The sequence below is a fragment of the Primulina tabacum genome, chromosome 13 (assembly GCF_025594145.1).
Source record: "Primulina tabacum isolate GXHZ01 chromosome 13, ASM2559414v2, whole genome shotgun sequence".
Lineage (NCBI taxonomy): Eukaryota > Viridiplantae > Streptophyta > Magnoliopsida > Lamiales > Gesneriaceae > Primulina > Primulina tabacum.
Window position 1 is genome coordinate 36176510 of NC_134562.1, and position 23469 is coordinate 36199978.

A 23469-nucleotide genomic window follows, 5' to 3' on the forward strand; every position below is an offset into this window, starting at 1 on the left:
AAGCTCTGAATATGCTTAACAAGGAAGTTGCTCTGTTGAGGTGCAAGCAGTGAGCTCGAGTGACATAATTAATGATGGTCCGGAGAAATTGTTGGAAGCTTCTGAAATAGTGGAAAAGTCCCAAGAGGAAGAATGTGCAAATTACGAAATGCCGATTTCAAGAAACATGTTGGAAAATATTGAAGACGTTGACGGTGGTGCTCTCTGAGATATTTTTTGAAGGCAAGATGTCTCTAAATTGGAGGAATATGTGAGGAAGCACTACAAGGAGTTCAGACACATCTATGGAATCCCTTGGCACAAGTGTTGCAAGGTACTGCTCATCAAAAAAAAAAAAAAAAACTCATTCAAACATAGACACAAACACCTTGAGAGCAGCATTAAATGTGGCAAATTCTACTGTGTTTTGTCATAGAGGATTGAGAAAAATGATGAAATATACCTATCTTGAGAAGGAGTGGCTTGACGTAAAGAAGTTTGATGATGACAATTTTCAGAAACTTGGATGCCATCACAAAGGCGATGTATTCGGCAGTGATATGGGATATGGGATCTCTATGAGTGGTTGAGTAGTTGTCTCAAAGTGAAGGAAGATTGGTTGTGAAAGGCAGTGAAAATGGGAGGTTTTGGGGGGAAGAAGGCAAGGAAGAAGTTTATAAGGAGGAAAACCACACTGGTACTTTTTCTTTTTTCTCCTCATCTGTCTCCTCATCATATATGTCGTGTTAGCATTTGGGCCCAACTTATAAATGGGCCAGTACATTAGAATTATTACACATATTTTTCCATGAGCCAAATTGGCTACAGGGGGCAATTGTTTAGCCCAAATCAATTAAACAAGGACCCAACTTGGCTGAGAGCAATTTAATTAACCAAAATTCATAAAGCTCAAGCCACAGCCCAATAGATGAAGCCCAAGGAAAGTTGTAGTTGGCCCAGTAAAGGAACGTTGCTGTCAGTTACGGCCATTACCCAAGGTGAAAGATCGTGGGATGATCGTGGAAAGGAGCAACTGATGGGCAGAGTGTGTCAAAAGAGAAGAGAAGGGAATCAGAAAAAGTCTCGACAAAATCAACACAAAAATTCCACAGCAACTTTTCTACAAAATTTCTCTTATTTGCTCTGTTGTTTATTGTCATTTCCAGCAAGCGCTTCTATAGATTTTAGCAATGTCCATCCAAGTCTCATATGAAATATTTGTTCGAATTTATAACGGCATAATAAATATTGATGTTTCTTATGAATTCCTCTTTTAATTTCATTTTATTCCTCATTTCACGTTCTTATTTTTGGAGCCATTTCGAGGGAATTAGAACAAATGATCGAATCGAGATTCGCAACGCCTGATTAGAAGTCAGATTATTTCACAATTTTGGCACGATCACGTACCTGACACGCCTGCAATTTTCGTGACAAACAGATAGATATTACTAAAATGTCATATCAGGGAATTTTTTTATGTAAATATTAATTAGTCGTAAAAAATAAACAAATACAAAAAAAATAAAAATAATAATTGAGTGATATTTAAACTAAAAGGCAACTCACTTGCATTCTTAGTGCAGAATGTTGAGCCAACTAGGTGATGTAGACCCTTCATCATATTCTGTCCAAACTTGATAATAACATGAACAGAGACCTGACCACCTGCTAATTATTACTTGTCTAAACTTATCAGCATTTTTTGTAAGAAACCTACAGCCTTTTTCTATTGTTACTTTTGGTCATCCAATCCTTACTTTCTTGGACTAAAGTGCTATAATCTAATTGCTAATTGAGTGAGTTTGGATTCAGAATCACTTGATTTTGATTTGTACGCACACCCTTGAGTATAGGGCCTGATCTTTACTCTAGTAACAAAAATATAAGGTTCTCAAAATATCTACACGCTCATGTGGATCACGGTAAATTTCAATAATATGAACAATGCTTAGGTACAGATTTAGCTTTTGCGTGGGTTGGAAATCTTGATGACGCCATCAGTTCCATCTGAATTTGCATATTTCTGCAATCCTTTTCTAGTTCCATCACCCTCCAGTGCATGCATTGTAAATGTGCTTTGATCTTCTTGTTTTCATCTGAACAATCGAGTTTCTTAGCATAGAGCACAATTTGCTGATCAGCGCGGCCATCTTTCATCCCCTTTTGTGATGTTTCGAAAGCATTAAAAGGGGAATCTGTGAAGGTGGCGGGGATAGTATCTTGAAGCAATCCCTTTAACTTGCATTGCTGGGGATCTGTGAAGGTGGCGGGGCTCGTATCTTGAGGCAATCCCTTTAACTTGCATTGCTGCGAAAACAGGGCATGGATAGCAGATTTTGGTGGAAATTTGGTGTTTTGAGAGAGGTGGTTGATTGCTTCTGATGAGAGCTTCTCATAGTTTAGCCCAAAACAGACTTCCGTTTTCTGTTCTTCGGACAAACCAGAGTGAACCTGCATCAGTGAGAGCTTTTAGGCAGGCGTTCTACATGAAATAAATACAAGAATGGACTTTGCTAGCACCCCTACTTCCTTTTCATATTTTATAATATGACATATCCAATTATCAGGAAAATCCATTGCTCAAGACTTCAAGTATCCTCTGTTATCTTTAAACAATTTGTTGTGGGATGGAATATTACGAAAAATTCATGCAACGTCTTCACAAATCTAAGAGAGTATTTAAAATATACCTCAAAATACAAATTCAACGCATAGTAAATTTCATCACAAGAATCTCGAGCATAGTCCGGAAGAGCGTTGATCAGGGCCAAGAACTTCATAGGCTTCAAGTACGGATCTGGGGCGACTTCGAGTAGATATAAATCCATCAAACTTGAAACTTTTTTCAGTCTACTAAATGGCACGCAACATACTCCTTTTCCTAGAAAATATTTAAAAATGTTGAGAACAAGATCCACATCATACAGGTGGTTTCTCTGGATTGGAGATCGGAGAAGCAAATTATCTAATGTAGCCTCATCCAATCGTGAGCCGATCATGTTCTCTAATTTAGTCCTGCAGCATTGGCTTATGTCCAAATTCACAGAAACTCGAAGAATCCCAAATAAACTCTTGTATGACACGGACTGTGTACCTAAAGAATTAAGCATCTCAACCACCATCTCGATGATTTTAATTTTCTTATCCACCGAAGCAGAAGGAAATCTTGATTTTTGATAGAACAAGAGAAACCTACAAATGTTTCCATTGTCGAAATTCCTGGAGACCATCGAATTTATGATCATTTCAATCAAACAGGTATCTAATGACACCAGATCTTCAAACCACCACGAACCCCGGGAAAAATTGTTCTTTAGGCCATCAGTGCTTCTTGTATCACACGAGAATCTGAACCCAATGCTATCTGGTGAAGAAGTGGATGGACAAGAGCTCGTTTCACAAGATGATGCAACCCTTTTAACGAGACAATCCAAGAACTTGGCAAGTGTACCAAGGGAACAGATTTCAGGAAGCAGTTCCTGACACTGCTTTAGAGACGCAAGAAGCTCCGACCAAGTCCAATACTTGATCTCTTCAAGTGATTTTTCCACTTGCTCGCAAAGATTTTCGGTTCCGGTGACAAATTTGTTCATTTCCATGAAGTATGCAGCACATGTGAGTTGAGAAAGATATAAAGGATTTATATTCACTTTTCCATTGTTGTAGCAGAACCGTGTGATGAGCTCGAAATTAGCTGCCCCTCCGGGAAAGTCCTGGAATATCACCTTCTGATGGTAGTTCACGCCTTTGGATTTACCGAATAGCTTTTCAATTCTTCCAGAATACGAAGATAAAACTCTCTACAAGAATTTTTTGCACAACAAAAACAACATTAGATGCAAAACCATGCACCATTTGGTGAAACTAATACAAGATGACCGATTAATGGCTGGCAGAAACATTGACACATGAAACGACATTAAGAAGGAACAACGTAAAAGCATGAAGTTCAAAACCACTCCATTATATATCTCTTAAAAAGAACACATGATATCAGACGGAGATGAAGGAAATAAGTTCCCAAATGATCAGGGAGTAACACAACCAAGGAAACCAAATGATTGACAAATCAAACCCGTCAATTAAAACTAAAAGCCAAGCCGACGGATCGAGCAGAAGTCGGACAAATCTTTGAAAGGAGATCATGTCTACTATATAATTACTGTAAAAACGTGAGTTTTGTAGCAAAAAATTTACTCAGTCCCCACGTCTGGACTAAATTATTGTACCGGTCAAATAGCAGGCGACACAATTTGCTGATATGACACATGTGAAGTCGTTATGAAGCAATAAATGTGAGAAACAAATGAGATGAAGAGGCTACAACCCTGTGAAAACGGGGAAAACAGGGTTTGTTTCAACCTATCCGGCATTGGCTCGGATTTTCTGCAGGCAGTGCAAAAGTAAATGTGGACGCAATAAATGCCCATTAAAAATAGGTGATAAAACGATGACAATAAGTGGCTAAATTTTACACAATAATTCAATGGAACTCGGGGCTAAAGTCCGGTACTTTTAGCTGCGCATTTCAAGATGGTGTACTAAATGCAGAACAACGTTAATGCACAATGTCAAACAATAATTGTGAAATGATACGTCGGATTAATGAAGTGTCCCGATTATTCTACCTTAATGGAGTATATAGATGAAATGGTAAAGATTCAAGATTTCATCTCCAGCCACAAAATTAAATAGTACCTTTCAACTCTTAAAAAAAACAAGGCAAACTATGCGAGGAGACAAAGATAAACAGTACAAGAACATAATTTTTTTTACCACATCCACAATGAAAACCTCTTCTCCATTAACATCCACTTGGAGTTCAACAAATGTATCCACGCCCATACCCAAATAACCAAAGAACTCCAACGAGAAAAGGGAGACCCACCTCAGATCAAATTTTTTTTTGGGTACCCATCAAAGAAATGGCGAAAACATAAGAGTTTAAGCTCCGTCTGAACATTATAAAAAGGTCAAACACGATATTCTGAGTAGGTGAATAAAGACAAGCAGAAAAGGGTCGCATTGGTTTTTGCAAAAATGGTGGGTCAGTTCGTGCAGAAGCGGCGGTTTCTTGACACAGGCGTGACCAGAAATTGACATGAACGAGTTTATAATATTTGAGGATAAAGAAAATGGAGATCAAAGATATGAATGACAAAAAGAGCAGGACTTTGCAGAAAGTATAGTGATTGAGTGCCAATAATATATTTCTGACATTCTTGCGCACTGTGCTGTTTTAGGGTGGATTCTTATTTAGCCTTTAAAAAATTCAACTAAATCGATGTAAAATCTTATGTTTAAAAAAATCCCAATCTGGATAATTATTATTTTTTAAACAAATTCACAAAAATTATTATGTGATCATTTCACACGCGAGACATTTTCTTATTCGATTTTGATTATGAAAATTTATTAATTTTAATCCAAAAATATTAATTATAATATTACTTATATATTTATAATATAGATATTTTTAAAAAATTGTAGCAGTAATATTATATTACAAGGCGTAATAATAATACTGATTATTATTTAAATAATTATAATTAGTATATTAATTTAATAATGAAAATATTCATAATATAATAATAATTCGAATAATCATGTACGTTTAATAAGGAATTATTATTGTTGTTAAAAAGAAATATTATTAATAGTTATCATAATTAAGTTAATTACAATAGAATTTTTATTGAAAATAAAAAAAATTGGTTATTAATCAATTTATGTATTGTGTTGTAGATGAGTATGTTTGAAACATTATAAATTATATGGATAATTTAATTTTTACCAGATATTCAAATAAAATCTTCAAAAATAAGGTGAAGTACCTAATTTTTAAAAAACAATTTATTTTAACAGCTTATAAATTGTTTCTAAAAAATTTACTAAAAAATATTTTAAGAACTTACAAGCTCTGCCTTACACCATCTAAACTTATTTAAAAAATATTTATAATCTCTGAAGTTTTATAAACGGTTTCATACGCTTATAAACTCTAAAACAACTTATATATTTGGAAGACTTATTATTATTATAAGCTCAGCATGTTTTGAAAAACTTATAAACTTTGCCAAACGCCTTACGTTGCTTTTAAAACTTAAACGAATGGATAAATTTTACACTATGTACTCTGCTAATAGATAATTGAGTAGGTCTTTTGTGAGACGGTCTCAAGAATCTTTATCTGTGAGACGGATCAACCCTACCGATATTCACAATAAAAACAAATACTCTTAGCATAAAAAAATAATACTCTTTCATGGATGACCCAAATAAGAGATATGTCTCACAAAATACGACCCGTGAGACCGTCTCACACAATTTTTTGCCTATATAATTTTACATCCCCCATAGTTGATTGGAATTTGCAACCTTTTTCTCTTTATTATCGGCCAAGTTTTTTCATGTACAGGAAAAAGAGTAGAATAAGCATTTTATAAATAAAATATTATTTTCAAAAATTAAATCCTAAAAAATATGTAATATATGCCTCTATCTACTACTAAAACCACATTTTCATCTATGTTGTTTTTTTCCTGATAAAACCAAATTGTGATCGAAAATTGGTCATTTCGGCCTTGGCATGCACTTTTTTTAGATAACGAGCGGATGAGTCCATTGAAATGGGGCCTTGCTGAACAAATCTTTTAGTTGGGCCCATAAAGCAACTAATAATCTCGAGTAAACTTTGGTACGGAAATACGGAATTCCCTTTAATACTCTCTACTTTGTTTATCTAATAATAGTAAGAATAATTATAATAAACGACATTATTATTATGAATATTATAGACCCGGATCACCTACTGTGCACAGAATCTTGCTGTGCACACATTGAATTTTTTTTTATTTTTTCTTTTTTATTTTCACTTTTTTCTCTTTTTTTGGGTTTTCCCTCCATTTTTTTTCCATCTACAAACATTAGCAAACAATTTTATATGAAATAATATAAACATTTTAATTCTTTTATGTTAAATTAATAATTTTGCAATTAAAAATTACTATATTAATTTTTTACATATAAAAAATCGTATCATTTTTTTTCGAATTTGATGAGTATTATAAATATTTTTTCCAATGAACAAAATTTTTAACAATATAAAACTATTACCATGTTAATGCTTAAATTAAAATTTATTGTATTTCCTGCAAAAAAAAATAATAAAATTGAGTTAGAGAGGAAAAACGAGAAAAAGAAGAAAATAGATAAAAGAAGACGAGATGAAATAGCCGAGAAGAAAACAAATATTTATACTATTTCATATAAAACTGTGTGAATAATGTTTGTGCAAGTGAGAAAAAAATGGAGGGAAAACAAAGCTAGGAAAAGAAAGGAAAAAAGTGAAAAAAAAAAAGAAGAATTAAAAAATAAATAAAAAATTTCAATGTGTGCTATAAATCTATGAAATTATTGCACATGATACCTGATATTTTTGCCAATGCACAACTCATTTATAGGCATGTAACTTCAAATTAATCATTTCCATAATTTATCATATATATATATATATATTTGAAACAGATAAATAATGATCTATCGATGTTGTGGGGATCCACTATGTATGATTTGTGTGAAAAAATATATATATATACAAATCAATTTTAAAAAACGATAACAATTATTATGTGTTTATGTTACATCCACTTGTTTTTAATAATTTCTCACAGAACTATATCACCATCAAGAGTAAATTACCACCGTAGAATTCTAAAAGAAAATTTCAGTTTAAAAATGGAATTCCGATGATAATTCGGAGTTGAAACAAAACAGTTTTCATTTTATGAAAACTCGATCAGTTTGACATATTCGTTTCATTTTGGTCGATCTTTAAAAAAATTGATTAAGTCGAGATATTCAAAATTTTGAAATGGATTACACTCTGTTATATGGAGTCATTATATTATACATGTGTTGAATTAGGCCTATGATCAAAATTTTATATTTTAAAATTTACAAAAATTCTTATGAAAATGTCTCACGAATCAATTTTATCATACATATAACATATCTAACTCTTAAAAAGATAAAATTTTTACGTGTTAAAAATATTATTTAAATTTTAAATATAATCAATTTATCTCATAAAAATAAATCCATAACATAAAAATACCACTGTCTAACATAAAAAGACATTTCCCCACAACGAAAAAGCGAGGGAATTCAATTGCACATAGAGAGGGAGGGAGAGTCAAAAAGTCCAAGTCTGGTTCAAAAAAATGTATTATACATAATATTTTTATTAATTATTTTTTTATTATTTTATAAGATTTCATATGTATATACAGAAAAGGAAATTTTTATTTATTTGAGATAAAAAAAAAACAGAGATTTACAGAGATTGGTCTCGTGCGATTCCCTCTCTCATCAATCGATCCCGATTCTGCTCTCTGGATTTCTCTCCGGATTTTACATTCATCAGCGTCTCTCCCTCTCTCTTGGTTTCTGTTCTTGGATTGATATTGGACTTGGCCCTCGATCCCAGCGGCTCAGCTCTGCAGTTCGACTCGCGAGCCTTCAGATTCAAAACCCTAGCTTCACCTCAGTTTTTCCAATCACTCTTCACATTTTGTACGTGTGTTTGAATCTCGAGGTTTGGGCAATTTGGTTACAATCGTTGGTATATATATATATATTTTTATGTGTTGGAAAAACCCTACATATTTTTGGCTCCAATTTTGGAAGGTTTGTTTTTTCCATTTGGATTCTTTGGTCTCGTTCTTGGATTAATTTTTTTGTTTTGTTTTTTTGCGTAGGTTATTGGCGTATTCGAGGGCTTTGTTACGAGGAAACCATACTATGAGCATAGATAGCCCGGGCGAAGAAGAGAAGTAGCGTGTGGTTGCCGCGGGTTTATTGAAGAGGAGATTGCCTTGTGGCGTTCCATGGGCGATGGCGGCGTTGCATGTGTGGCTTCACAGCATGTTATGGATAAATTTACGATTTGCGGTAGCAAGACTAACGGCAAGCCAAAGTCCAATCCCTCTTCTAAGTCTTCGGTCAAGTTGGCGAAAGTGAAACAAAAAATGAAGCCAAAAAAGGACAAAGGAGGTGAATTGAGTGTGAAAAATATTGGCAGTTCAAGCAAGGAAGGTCCTGAGAAGAATTGCATTGGCGAGGTTAGTGACGACTTTAATAAAGAAGAAGTGGAGGAAGGTGAATTGGGCACTTTGCCCATTGAGAAAGATGATTTTTTCCCTGAAAAACTCGGCAGGAGGTATGATATTAGGAGTGAGATTGAGAAAGGTCAATCTGTTGCTGGTAGATGGCGAAAAAACAGCGGTGAACTGGAGAGGAATGAATGGAGATCATCTAAAGACGAATTGGAGAAAGGGGAGTTTGTTCCTGATAGATGGTGCAGAGCTGATGGTGGGAACAGGGGTGACGAATATGGCTACTCAAAGGCTCGAAGATATGATATCACGGAGGAAAAAGGATGGAAATTTGACCGAGAATGGATATCACCGTCTGCAAAGGAAAGGGGATGGAAGTTTGATCGTGACAATGAGTGGAATCCATCTGTTAGAGATAAAAGTTGGAAAGCTGATCGTGAGTGGTCACCACCTTCTAGAGAGAAGGGTTGGAAGGCTGATCAAGAGCGCGAGTGGACGCCTCCTTCCTCGTGTAAGTACTCCAGTGAGAAAGAATTCAGCCGAAGTGGTGGTAGTGCTCAGCATTCGAGGAAGTTTTCTTCCAAAATGGAAACAGAGAAAACTCCGAAATTCCTCTCCAAAATAGTTGGAGAGGAAGTTTCATCGAAAAACGATAATTTCCATGGTAAAAATAATGCCAAGAACTATTCCCGAAGTAACCGCTCAAAAAGACATGTAATTGATTCAGATACGAATGACAGAAAACACCATGTTGCCTATGATGACTACTCCAGTTCAAAAACCCGGAAGCTTTCTGATGATGGCATCCGCTCTGCTATGTTGGGAGACCACTACTCAGGCAGGTTTGTCGACAGGCCTTACAAAAATTCGACATCTTCTTCACGAAACATCCCCTCCGAAAGGTTCTCTTCCAGGCATTTGGAGTCATCTAGAAAAGTTAAGGATAGGCAAAATAGCAGTCCACGTCATTCTGAGCGTTCCCCACACGATTGGACCCGCCACCATGATCACCGTGGTCGCAGCCCAGTTCGTTGTGGGAGGTCCCCTTATGAAAGGAATCATCAGTGCGCTCGAAGTAGGTCTCCAAACGATCAGGGCAGTCACAATGATGGTAGATATCGAAGTCCTAGCTGTGTGGACAGGTCTCCTCAAGGTCACAACCGGGATGGAAGGGATCTAACTCCAACTTTCTCGGACCGGTCACCATTTGGTCGCGGTAGGTACACTAACCAGCGGGAAGCTAATCGAAAAGTGGTACTCAATGAGAAACGATCAAGTCAATGTGGTAGCAAAGGGCAAGAAGTTAGCAAGGGCCAAGAACCAAAGAAGTGTTCTAGTAAAACAGAATCCCAAAAATTAGCAAAAAAGTCGTTTGACAAAGGAAATGCTAGTGATGAGAATGGCTTTATTGATAAAATTGATGGTCATCCACGTCTTTCTCAAAGTCCTACGTTTAAAAGCATAGAATCATCTCAGGAAAATAGAGTTATGGAGGAGCCAGCATCCATGGAAGAAGACATGGACATTTGCAACACTCCTCCACATGCCCCTGTAGTGGCTAATGCTGTTGCAGGAAATTGGTACTATTGGGATCTCTTTGGTGTGGAACATGGGCCTTCGAAATTATCCGATCTAAAGACACTTGTCGAGGATGGTTATCTTGTATCAGATCATTTTATCAAGCATTTGGACGGTGATAGGTGGACAAGCATCGAAAATGCAGCGTCTCCATTGGTTTCTAAGAATTTGTCTTCAGTGATTCCGGATACAGTCACTCAACTTGTGAATCCTCCTGAGGCTCCTGGTAATCTCTTGACAGATAACAGAAATTTGGCATCTGAATACCTGCTTGATGAGGAAGACATATCACTTGCATCCCACCATGCAGAAGATCTTTTTGTAGATGAAAGAGTTGGTGCACTCTTAGAGGGTGTCATATTAATCCCTGGAAAGGAGCTGGAGATAATTGGCGGTATGCAGATAATGATGTAGCTTTTATTTTCTTATTTCCTTAAGTCTGTCTAAACATTTTTGAATGTACTTTTGTCACATGACAGGTGGTAATACATGGTATGAAGTTGCCTATACTTTCACAACTAATTTCCCTGGCTAATCTATTTTTAGATGTACACGAATCAAGGGAAAAAGAACATATTCTCTTATGACAACTTGAAAAATCTGTTTTTCTAACTGAAAATTTAAGTTTGCTCTGTTCGATGTGTATTTAAATTAATTAGTTTTTTTCTTTCATTAATTGTTGTTATGCAGAAGTGTTGCAAATGAAAGGTGAGCACAGTGAGTGGACGAAGTGGCAGAAATGGGAAGGTACTTTATTTCAGTCATTGTTTCATCCTGGGTAAACTTTCTTTCACATGTGTGCCATTTTTATTTGAGAAGTGACACGCTTTTGATATTTTTGGAAAGCTCAGTAAGTTATAATTTGTGTGAATGCTCTACTATTCTAATCTAATGCATGAGGTTGGAATCTCGAACCTTCCATCTTAGTCAAAGCTTTGGTGCGTACTTCCATTCAAATGCATTAAGTTGCTTTCTGGAACTTGATTATGCAGGCGGCAATGGACAATTAGGATAATTACGTTTCGTTGCTGCATTAATTTCTAACTTTGTGTATTCACTGTCTTGATTTCTGCGTGACTGGATTTCATTTCCCTGAGATGCTGTGCCTTAAGTTTCTGTGATTGTTAATTTAATTTTCCTGTGATGCTCATTTCGTGCAACGTCTGTTATTTGATATATCAGATTATGTTTCGATAACTTATATTTATTGTATTTGTGTATGATCTGTTGTATTTACATAACTGCTTTAAGACACTTGTATTTTGTATTGAGCTGTGCTACAATCTTGTATGATACTGTTTTTTTAAAACTGTTTTTGGGCTATAACAGGTTTTAATGGGCATCAACTGCATAGGGGTGAAACTTGTGACGATGGAAGTTTCAATGGTTTCTCTAGTGTTTCTGAAATTTCACCTAAAGACACTGCAAAATCAGAGCCCGCCACACTTGCATTGTTTGATAAGGATATCACTCTTGTTTCTGTCGGCACCGATGAATGGTTTTCTGGACAATGGACATGCAAGGGCGGGGATTGGAAGAGGAATGATGAAGCTATTCAAGATAGAACTTGGAAGAGGAAGCTTATCCTCAATGATGGTTATCCATCATGTCAGATGTCCAAATCTGGCTGTGAAGACCCTCGGTGGCAGCATAAAGATGAGTTGTACTGTCCTTCCCAGAGCACCAGGCTTGATCTGCCTCCGTGGGCTTTTACCTCACCAGATGATTTGAATGACCCCAGCAATCCAAACAGATTAGGCCAGACTAAATCTGCCATTGTCAAGGGGGTGAAAGGAACAATACTTCCAGTGATCAGGATAAATGCGTGTGTGGTGAAGGACCATGGTTCATTTGTGCCTGAACAACGTGTAAAAATTAGAGGAAATGAAAGATATTCGTCAAGGCTTTCTTCAAGGCCTTATTCAACAACTGGTGATACAAAGAGATTATCAGAAGAAGATGGTCCTCCCTCAAGGAATACTTGTGAACATGATTCAAGGAAGAGCTGTGCAACCTTCATTATACCAAAGGACCGGCTTCGCAAAGTAGATGAGTTACAGTTGCATCTAGGTGAGTGGTACTATCTTGATGGTGCTGGGCATGAACAAGGCCCCCTACAATTTTCAGAGTTGCAAGTATTGGCAGATCAAGGTGTAATCCAGAAGCATAGCAGTGTTTTTAGAAAACATGATAAAATTTGGGTCCCAGTTACCTTTTTCTCGGGAGCCTCTGAGTCATCTGGGATTACTGAGCGTGCTGCTACTCCCACTGGAGCAATGGGTGATTTGCCTTGTAAAAACTGGAGAGATTCAAGTAGATTTCATGATTTGCATCCACAATTTATTGGATATACTCGGGGCAAGCTTCACGAATTGGTGATGAAGTCCTACAGGAGTAGGGAGTTTACTGCTGTTATAAATGAAGTCCTTGATCCTTGGATCAGTGCAAGGCAACCAAAGAAAGAGATGGAAAAACAGATTTATCATTCAGGTAAGAGTCTCTTTTGTAAACCCCACATGCAATATGCTTTTGTTTTTTCTTTCGTTTTAACTTGTTTCTTCTATTTCTGATGAAATAATAGGAAAGTACCTAAAAATATTTGTTGTTCACTTGTTTCCCCCTTTCACCATCTCCTGTTGTCTTGTCACTTTTTTTTGTGAATTCTGCTGCTCATAGAAGATTTTGAAGTTTAATATAAAATATTGTAGTTGCTGGGTGGGGGATTTTGGGTTTTCTAATTATGAATAGTCTGGGTTTTGGGGGTGGGAAAAAATCCTTAAGTTGTGCTTCTTGCGATACACTTTATGAACTAATGTCGCAGATCATGTCCGCGCTTGCAAAAGAGCTAGAATTGATGGAATTGAAGAGGGGTATGAAATGGAAGATGACGTGCTTGCTTTTGGGAAGGATGCGTGTGTGTTTGATGATTTGTGTGCTGGTGCTACTTTTATGAAAGGAGATGAAGCACATTCTGTAGCTGATGGGCAAAGTTGGGCTCTCCTTGATGGTCATATTCTAGCACGAGTGTTTCATTTCCTTAGATCTGATATTAAGTCGCTTATTTATGTTGCCTTGACATGTAAGCACTGGCGATCAGTGGCAAAGTTTTACAAAGATATCTCTAAGCAGGTTGACTTTTGGGCCGTTGCCTCTAATTGCACCGACCCCATGGTCTTGAACATAATGGTAAGCCGGCCTTTGCAAACTCTTTTTTCAAGTCTTATATTGTTAATTTAATTTTTAATTGTATTTAGTTGACACTTGATATAATGGATATTCGAAATTAGTGTTTACTTGATGCCACGAGTCTTAATAATTTTATTATGCAGAATCATTATAAGAAAGAGAGGATAACTTCCTTACTCCTACGTGGGTGTACTGACATTAGTTCTGGGATGCTGGAGGAACTTCTTCGGTCATTCCCTTTTGTGTCAGCTATAGATATTCGAGGTTGCACCCAGTTAGAAGACTTGGTTTGCAAGTTTCCTAATATCATTTGGGTCAAGAATCAGGGTCACCTATTGAAGACCAGAAGTCTTAGTCAGTTAACTGAAAAGGTTTCGTCAACTCCGTATCATACGGATGATTCTTCTGGACTGAAAGAATATTTAGAAAGTTCGGATAAGAGGGACTCAGCAAATCAGTTATTCAGGCATAACCTGTATAAACGATCCAAACTCTTTGATGCTAGAAAGTCTTCATCCATCCTCTCTAGGGATGCTCAGTTGAGACGTTTGGCTATGAAGAAAGCTGGAAACGGGTATAAGAGGATGGAAGACTTTATTGCTACAAGCCTACGAGATATCATGAAAGATAACACCTTCGAGTTTTTTGGTGCTAAGGTACTGGTGACACCTTGTTGTTTTGTTGTGTATCTACCTGTATCTGTCTCTTGGGCAATACCTTATAGATTTTCGAAGCTAATGTGGCGTAAATGTGGTGTGTATTTTCCTGATTGATTAGGTTGCCGAGATCGAAGAAAAAATGAAGAATGGGTATTATGCTAATCGTGGCTTGAACTCTATCAAAGATGATATTAGCCGTATGTGTCGGGATGCAATCAAGTAAGTAATTCATGCTATGTTAATCTTTACTTCATTGATTTCTTTCTCGTTTACATATATAGTGAATGAGCAAGCCAGTTATTAGCTGGAAAAGGATGTTGTAGTTTCCTCCTCTCTAATTTGAGCAAATTTTTTCCTCATCTTTCCTTTGCTTACATGCTCCAGAATCTTTAATAAAGTTCGCGATCTCATGTTTTCTGTAACTTGCATCACATTATATTAGGGGGCTGTTTGATTGCTATTTGTCATCCCACTTTCTGGATTTATGTAATTTTTTGAATATTTTGTGATCTCAGAAATAAGAACCATGTTGATGCTAGAGACGTGAATCGCGTTGTTACATTATTCATTCAACTAGTTACAACTTTGGAAAAAGGTTCGAAGTCAGCTTATGACCGTGAGCAGATTATGAAGTCATGGAAACACGATTCACATACTGGCCTTTCATCTGCTTCCTTAAAGTATAAGAAGAATCTGAATAAACTTTCGGAAAGGAAATACCTGAATAAGATCAATGGGAATGCATTTGTAAATGGAATTTCTGATTCGGGAGATTATGCATCTGACCGAGAACTCCGAAAGAGATTATCTAAACTGAACAAAAAATCTTTGGACTCGGGTAGTGAAACATCTGACGACTCTGATAAGTCTTCAGATGGATTTATGACAGACAGTGAGAGTACGGCGTCAGACACAGAAAGTGACTTGGAGTTTCAGTCAGAAGGTGCAATTGGGGAGTCAAGGGGGGAGGCATATGCTAATGCTGATGATGGATTTGATTCTTTGGCTGAAGACCGTGAATGGGGTGCTCGCATGACTAAAGCAAGCCTTGTTCCCCCTGTCACCAGAAAGTATGAAGTTACTGATCATTACGTGGTTGTAGCAGATGAGGAAGAAGTGCGAAGAAAAATGCAAGTTTCTTTACCCGAAGATTATGCTGATAAGCTAAATGCACAAAGAAATGGTACTGAGGATTCAGACATGGAAATTCCCGAAGTGAAGGAATACAAACCCCGAAAATCCCTGGGAGATGAGGTGATAGAACAAGAAGTTTATGGCATAGATCCTTACACTCATAATCTTCTTCTCGATTCCATGCCAGAGGAATCAGATTGGTCTCTTCTTGATAAGCACTTGTTCATCGAGGACGTGCTCCTTGTTGTTCTCAATAAGCAAGTCAGAAGCTTCACTGGTGCTGGAAACACTCCTATGGTTTATTCTTTGAAACCTGTATTTGAAGAGATATTAGATACTGCAGAGGAAAACCATGACAGGAAAACTGTGCGACTCTCTCAGCTTATCCTGAAATCTATCGAAAGTCGACCTGAAGATCATTATGTTGCTTATAGAAAGGTAAGGCATTTGTATCATAGCTCCTTTCATAAATGCTTTGGCAATTTCTGTTTTCGAAAAACTTGTGCTTGCGCTCATTATAGAAGTTTACACCTTCTGACTTTCTAATCAGGGGCTTGGTGTTGTGTGCAACAAAGAAGGTGGTTTTTGTGAAGATGATTTTGTCGTTGAATTTCTTGGAGAGGTAATGGCATGGCTTTTTTGAGACCTAAAATTTGATTATATAACTTAAGTTCATGCATTAGATTCTAATCTTTTCATTAATGTGTCTATGAATTAATTGGTTGGTTTCAGAAATGGTTTACTACTATGGGAATGATAGATGGTATGGTTGGAGAATAAAATTTTAATAGTTAGCATGCAATTAGTTTTCTAGTCCAGGCTTCCATCGATTTCTCATTCAATTTGGATTCAACAGTAGTTTTTTCCCTGCTTTATATTTGTGATCTGAACATGGTTGTTTTTTTTTTTTGGGTGGCTTTGGGGGTGGGGGTGCTTAAATTGTAATCTTGAAAGAGGAATAACAGTAAGAATTGATTGCGTTTAGTTTTTACCTTCAAAACTTCCTTTTCTGTCCCAAAATTGAGTATGGATTGGGTTTAGTTTTTGCCTTTCTAGACTTCTGTACTCTAAGTTCCTTTTCTGTCGATGAATGTTCTCTAGGAATAAGCAAAATATATATATTAAAAAAAGGAATGAGCAAAATATCATCACTATTTGGTATGTGTGCTCCAGGAATAAGCAAAATATCATCACTACTTGGTATAGTTATTCGTGCATTTTGGTATTGTATTACCTGTGTTGTAGTTTTATTGCTGTCTAGATACATATTTAAAATGCAACATATTAATTGTGTTAATGATGATTCCAGAATTTACGTGCTTGTTCTGCCAATATGGCATTTTAATTTAATATTTCCTATGAAATTGAGAACATATTTCATCACATAATATGGAATTTAATGTAGCAGCAAAAGAACATGATAAACTGGGAAAGTAGGATCCTGACATGGGATCCCATTTGACTGTCTGTTCTTCTCTGTAAGTTACGAGAGGAGTACAATGATCAATAGCAGTATGGGTTCACTCAGAGCATATAGAAACGTGTTTAGCGACAAATATTCGAGAATGTGGCATGTAATTTCCCGAGGAGGCATTATCGTTTTGTTCAGTACTTTTAATTCTGTCTTTTCTTGGGGGATGGAGTAGGGAAAAGAGGAGGAAGGCTGGAAGTAGCCTTCTGCGATATAGTTCCTTTCCATACGTCCATTTGGGTTCTTTCTCGATGTGGGCTTTTATAGTTAACTTGCATAGTTCATCAACAACATTCCTTTTCACTTCTGAATGATCATATTAGCTGCTCTTAAGTGGTATGCACTGTTTTCTGCCTTCCAATAGTGTGAATGCTCTCCATTCCTGTAAAAGATGCACAAATTTTGTATCAAATGGCACACAGGTGATCGTTTACTTGTGAAATGAGCTTTAAAGTATGAAACCCATGCCAATGCTTTTAATAATCGGAAGTGTCAAATGACCCTTACTATCTGAGGTGGCCATCTACCACTACGCTGCTGACAGCAATCTAATTTGGCCGAACCCCTTTCTTCTGACATTCAGGTTTATCCTGCTTGGAAATGGTATGAAAAACAAGATGGTATTCGCTCCTTACAAAAGAACAATAAAGATCCAGCACCAGAGTTCTACAACATATATCTTGAGAGGCCAAAGGTATCCTACTTTTGACTGCTTATTTGAAATCAGTTCTCTCGAAATTTATGGATTGTTCACTACTTTCACTGATTCCGCACCAGCACGTGCGGAAGGCTTGACACTCTGTTGACTGTTGTCACGAAAAATACTTAGTCATGATTTTAATAATCACATGGAATGTTTCAAGACTATAAAATTTGGTTATTTTGAAAGAAACACAAGCTCAGCTTGTGATTGTTGAGGTGTGAGATGTAGTTTTTGCCACATAATTATTTCTTGTCTGTTAGCGGATGTATGAATTGACTCTGACTATATTGTTAGCAAAAATCTGTGTCAAACTAAAGGCTGAGGCCGTTGGGCCCGGAGGACTACTTAAACATAATTTAGAAAGGACTGAAAGAATTCGAAATTTAGGACTTCTTAAATTTTCATGCATCACACTGCAGGAATAGTTGCATCCCACGTATTGCTGGAAACTTTTGTTCGTTAATTTTTGTTGAAGTCTCAAACATCACATGTGTATCTAGTTATCTACAGAATATGGTCAATATAGAAACATATGATTCCCATTCAATTTCTATTTAGAACGTTTATATCTTTTAGAAGACATTCAAGTCACAAATCATTAGAAAATAGAAAGAAAAGAAGAAAACACTTCAAGAAAGAAGACGACTTATGCTGAGTTGTATAGGCTAATTTTACTAACTTGGCTGAAGTACCGAGAACTGGCTCATGTAAAAATTTCAATTGATTTTAGAAAAATGAAAACCAAATTTATAGGCTCTGAAAACAATGTTCCTACCTTCCAAATCAATTTGAACTGTAGTTTGAGCCTTGGAAGTGTAAACATTTGAGTCTTAACAGGCTGTTTACCGGTGCCCGTCTTTTTCTTCCATGATGCATCATGTGTGTTAATTTAAATATTGAAATGCAGGGTGATGCTGATGGTTATGATTTAGTAGTTGTTGATGCAATGCACAAGGCAAACTATGCAAGTCGGATTTGTCATTCGTGCAAACCCAATTGTCAAGCGAAGTTAGTACCTTTTCAAATATTTATTTAAGTGCTCCACTCTACTCAAGTTTCTTATTCTGACTCCTATTTAAAGTTTGGTGTTTCTATTTTTCGTGTTACCGGAAAGCTGTCCATGTAAGTATGAACTATCAAATTTGATTGGGTAATTTTTGTATATCTGTATGCCTCAAATTAGCTTTTATAGTTGAACAATATTTTGTTTCATAGAGAGAATGATATAGTCAGGATGCATACAAGATATCATTAACAACATTATGGATCTTGGTTCAACACAGCTAATGTCCTAACATTTTATTGTGCTGCCTCTTTTTACGAATTTTGTCAAATTTTTGTTTTAAGATTTTTCTAGAACAATTGTAAGGTGTCTTGATTTTGACTTGAACTTGTTTTCGTCCACTTAAATGCTCGATAATTGTACTTCTCAAAATGATTTTTGTCCCCTAGGGAATAAATATTAAAGGGAAGTCGGAGCTGTGGGAATTTGGGGGTGGGTTTAGCATGCATTTGTATCTTCTGTGATCGTATTTGTTGCTTTTTTTAGATGGATGGAATCCATAACATGGAACAAAATTTTAATCAGGAGTAAATTAATTTATTTCTTTCATTAAATGGACAGGGTCACTGCTGTTGATGGTCAATACCAGATTGGAATATATTCTGTTAGACCAATTGCTTATGGTGAAGAGATAACCTTCGATTACAATTCTGTTACGGAGGTCAGTGCCGTATGAATTCTAATCAATTATGAAATATGATCGTATTGTTTGTAATATCGATTTTCTGCAGAGTAAGGAAGAGTATGAAGTCTCTGTCTGTTTGTGCGGTAACCAAGTTTGTCGTGGAAGTTTTCTAAATTTAACAGGAGAAGGAGCTTTCCAGAAGGTACATCATTTCAATGGGTTTTTATCGAACTTAATAGGAGCTGTATTTGACTACCTGGGTCATGTCTCAAGACCTTTTGAAGGATAATTGCATAACTGTCAATTTACAAGTGCATCTTTTTTGCCTCTTGGTCGAAGTTTTTTAATTCGTAAGCGTAAACTTAGATTCAATTGTTTGGCTCAGGTACTAAAAGAATGCCATGGGCTACTCAATAGACACCGCTTGATGTTAGAAGCTTGTGAACTTAATTCAGTATCTGAAGAAGACTATATTGACTTGGGTAAAGCTGGATTAGGAAGTTGTCTGCTTGGTGGGTTGCCTGATTGGTTGATTGCATACTCGGCTCGTCTTGTATGCCTTTCTTCCTATGTGGCTTTGGTTTTCGAAAATGAGTTAAATACTTTCTTATGTTTTATTGATTTTTTATATCTAGGTAAGGTTTATTAACTTCGAGAGGACGAAACTTCCTCACGAAATTCTTAGACATAATATAGAGGAAAAAAAGAAGTACTTTGCTGACATACGGATGGAGGTTGAGAAAAGCGATGCTGAAATTCAGGTAAGCATTCTCTCTGTTTGGTGGTTATAGGTTGGAGCTGTGGATAGAGATTTTCACTTTTCTATTAACTGCTGCAGGCAGAGGGTGTGTACAATCAGAGGCTTCAGAATTTGGCTCTTACTATTGATAAGGTAGTCTATTTCATCTTTTGCCAACATATTTCTTCGTTTCTCAAATCTCAATCCTCTCCTCCCGAAAACCATTAAATGTTTAATTACCTGAAATTCAATAAAGAATGTGAAAGTTGGAGGAATGAACAGAATAACAATTACTAGTTTTATCGACCATACCTGCAGGTGAGATATGTCATGAGGTGTGTTTTTGATGACCCAAAGAAGGCCCCGCCACCCCTGGAGAGGCTTAACCCTGAATCAGCTGTTTCTTATATCTGGAAAGGTGAGGGTTCATTTGTGGAGGAACTTATCCAGGGCATGGCTCCTCATTTGGATGATGTTTTATTGAGAGACATCAAGGCCAAAATTCGGGCCCACGATCCTTCTGGTTCTGACGACATCAGAATGGAGCTTAGGGAGTCTTTATTATGGTAATCTGCTACCCGAGCTGAAACATTTGGATGTTAAATAGATGCTCTTAATTAATTATCTATCTTATTTAGGTTGAGGGATGAAGTTCGGAGCCTTCCTTGTAGTTATAAAAGTCGGCATGATGCTGCTGCTGACTTGATCCACTTATATGCTCACACGAAATCACTTTTCATTGTAAAAGTGAGTATATTTAGTTATTTATTATGCCGAGCTTGAAATACCAAGTTACTGTCGCTCTTGAGACTTTTTATACCTTCTTTTTATTCATTTGTCGGCTTTTTTCAGGAATACAAGACTGTAACTTCTCCACCTGTTTACATTACTCCACTCGACCTTGGTCCCAAGTATGCAGATAAGTTGGGGTCAGGCATTCATGAATATTGCAAGACATACAGTGAAACATATTGTTTAGGACAATTGTTATTTTGGTACAACCAAGATGCTGAACCTGATGCTCTACTAGCGAAATCTAGTAGGGGCTGTTTGTCTTTGCCTGATGTGGGTTCCTTCTATGCCAAACTTCAGAAGCCATCACGCCAGCGAGTTTATGGTCCAAAGACACTGAAATTTATGCTTGCTCGGATGGTGAGTTTTTCTTGTTCAAGTTCTTTTTTTCGATGCGGGAGAATTTTAGGAGTCATTTTATCATATAAATATAAGAACAAAATGGGACAAACCAATAGCAATATTTTCATTGTTAGATTCTGGTTCGACACATGTTAACGACTTCGGGGAGTGACCTATTTAGCATCCGACTGATATCTTGTCTTGCATTGGCAGGAGAAGCAACCACAGAGACCTTGGCCTAAGGACAAAATATGGTCATTCAACACCCCCGTAAAAGTTTTTGGCAGCCCTATGTTGGATGCTGTTTTACACGATGCTCCATTGGACAAAGAGATGTTATATTGGTTAAAGCACAGACCTTCCATCTTCCAGGCCATGTGGGATCGATGAAATTTTGCAGATACATTAGGGAGAAGCCACCGGCTGACTTTGACATTGCGTCGGATAGTCTCCAGGCTCAGTTTAGTTAGGGAGAGATGCTGCCTCGTCTGGGAACTCGTTATCAAAAACCACAGATGCTCCCCGTCTTAGTTAGAGAGAGATGTTGCTCCAGCTGGGAACCGGTCATCGAAGTATAATGGGTTTGTGCTATTTCATTCTACCGTTGATTCTTATGTACAGTTATATTGTATTTTTCATTCTTTCTAGGCCTGTAATTTGTTTTTATTCTTAGCTGTGGTGCATTGTTTCATTTCTCCTTTTCAGTTGGTTAATGGAAAGTTGCGAGGCACCTGTTAGAATAATTTGTGCAGCTGTCTTGAAATCATAATCAATTTTACAATTGTATTATTTCCCATCTTTTGGAACAATTGTGTTTAATATGTAGTTCAACGTGTATACATGAATAATTTGTGTGTGTGTGTACATACACATAGGACACCAGAGATTGAAACAACTGTCGGAATGAAAGATTTGCATTTATGTCGAAATTTTCTTAAGAAGCGACGTCAAACTGGATTTAGATAATATTTGTAAATTCCTAGAAAAATAATTGTAAAAAAAAGTTCATAATATTTTTTTACAAGACTTTGTGAATACTACTCGGTATTACACAAAACACGATATTCGATCAAAAGTGTCTTTACTATATTAATGTATTCTCTGGGTTGATATATTTATGTCCACATATCAAGCGTTGGAAACCATTTTTTATACATTCCGACCCTAACTTTGTTTTAAGAAGTTGATATTTCATCATGTTTCGTGTATTTTTAGAAATGTAGTTGCAAGGTGTTAAATGAGTAGTGGTTTGCATGGTTTGACAGAGTTTTTCTTGGTTTTTATGGAAATGTTAATCTCCATCTTGGTTGAGTTCTTACTATCGTAATGATATTATATGAGATAAATTCGACATCTACTTCTTTTATATGCATAGATCTTTTTACCTTTACCTATCTATGGTGGTTATAAAACATAAGATAGACTTTTTTATTTTACATATATTATTCCAAGACAAAACGTCAATTTTCGTCTTACATGTATATGTTGGTGCGAGATATTTTAAGTCTTGCAAGTGTTGAATTAATTATAGTATGATAAATTTGTTCTTTTGTTCAATTTTTATTATTTTCGTAAAAATCATGAAATTAAATAAATAATATCTTTGTAGAAATCATAATTCATTTATATCTCAAGAAATTTTTTAACACATTTAACTACAAATATATAACAATAAAATTGATCATTTAATTATATTATTTTGAAGAGAATGACTAAAATCGATAAAGAAAAGCATATTTTTAGGACTATAATTAATTCAAAAAAACATAGAAAACTAAAAATATCATACACTAATTATATAGATAACTAAAATTGACATTTTTTTTGATAATCTAATTTGTTAGGAGGTTTTAGGTAAAGTTATTTATTTTTATATTCCTATTTCTTGTTGATGACAATATTTGTGGGCCTAACCAAACTCACACAGCATGGTAAGTGATTGCCTTCAATTCCAACACAATCGTATGAGGTATTCACTCACAAGGCCACCGGAAGCAGAGCGGATCTCGATCCGAAGAATGTTCGACTTCAAACGAAACCATGGAATCGTCTCTCAAAATCGAAACCGAAACAGAAGAA

General features: G+C 36.2%; 2 protein-coding genes across 4 annotated transcripts; one reads left to right on the forward strand and one right to left on the reverse strand.

Moving 5' to 3' along the window:
• Positions 1-1579: 1579 nt before the first annotated feature.
• Positions 1580-5072, reverse strand: LOC142523078 (BTB/POZ domain-containing protein At3g22104-like). Of its 2 annotated transcripts, XR_012814578.1 has the most exons (4): positions 4759-5072; positions 2673-3782; positions 1818-2433; positions 1581-1770 (listed from the first exon to the last, which is right to left on the reverse strand). XR_012814578.1 is itself a non-coding variant. In XM_075626718.1 (3 exons), the coding sequence occupies exons 1-3, from the start codon at positions 4825-4827 to the stop codon at positions 1912-1914; spliced, it is 1701 nt and encodes a 566-aa protein (XP_075482833.1). In that variant the 5' UTR covers positions 4828-5072; the 3' UTR covers positions 1580-1911. The 2 variants fall into 2 exon arrangements, 1 of the variants encoding a protein (XP_075482833.1); XM_075626718.1 differs by having other exon boundaries at positions 1580-2433.
• A 3215-nt stretch (positions 5073-8287) lies between these two features.
• Positions 8288-22062, forward strand: LOC142521738 (histone-lysine N-methyltransferase ATXR3-like). 2 transcript variants are annotated; one of them, XM_075624894.1, is made up of 20 exons: positions 8288-8578; positions 8742-11070; positions 11367-11423; positions 12006-13166; positions 13498-13862; positions 14006-14518; positions 14640-14740; positions 15037-16093; positions 16206-16277; positions 17710-17820; positions 18737-18837; positions 19454-19553; positions 19624-19719; positions 19903-20070; positions 20153-20278; positions 20356-20409; positions 20575-20822; positions 20895-21003; positions 21109-21408; positions 21604-22062. In XM_075624894.1, exons 2-20 carry the CDS (start codon positions 8871-8873, stop codon positions 21778-21780), a joined length of 7116 nt encoding a protein of 2371 aa, XP_075481009.1. In that variant the 5' UTR covers positions 8288-8578; positions 8742-8870; the 3' UTR covers positions 21781-22062. The 2 variants fall into 2 exon arrangements, with proteins under 2 accessions (XP_075481009.1, XP_075481010.1); XM_075624895.1 differs by having other exon boundaries at positions 8288-8556.
• The last annotated feature ends 1407 nt before the right edge of the window (positions 22063-23469 follow it).

Bases quoted from the DNA above. Each gene is read 5' to 3' on its own strand.
- LOC142523078 (XM_075626718.1), bottom strand. From the start codon at position 4,827: ATGGGCGTGGATACATTTGTTGAACTCCAAGTGGATGTTAATGGAGAA. The intron at 3,783-4,758 runs GTAAAAAAAATT...AAATTCTTGTAG, and splicing joins AGGTTTTCATTGTGGATGTG to AGAGTTTTATCTTCGTATTC. The intron at 2,434-2,672 runs GTATATTTTAAA...TCACTGATGCAG, and splicing joins CGTTGAATTTGTATTTTGAG to GTTCACTCTGGTTTGTCCGA.
- LOC142521738 (XM_075624894.1), top strand. From the start codon at position 8,871: ATGGGCGATGGCGGCGTTGCATGTGTGGCTTCACAGCATGTTATGGAT. The intron at 11,424-12,005 runs GTACTTTATTTC...GGGCTATAACAG, and splicing joins GAAGTGGCAGAAATGGGAAG to GTTTTAATGGGCATCAACTG. The intron at 14,741-15,036 runs GTAAGTAATTCA...TTGTGATCTCAG, and splicing joins ATGTGTCGGGATGCAATCAA to AAATAAGAACCATGTTGATG.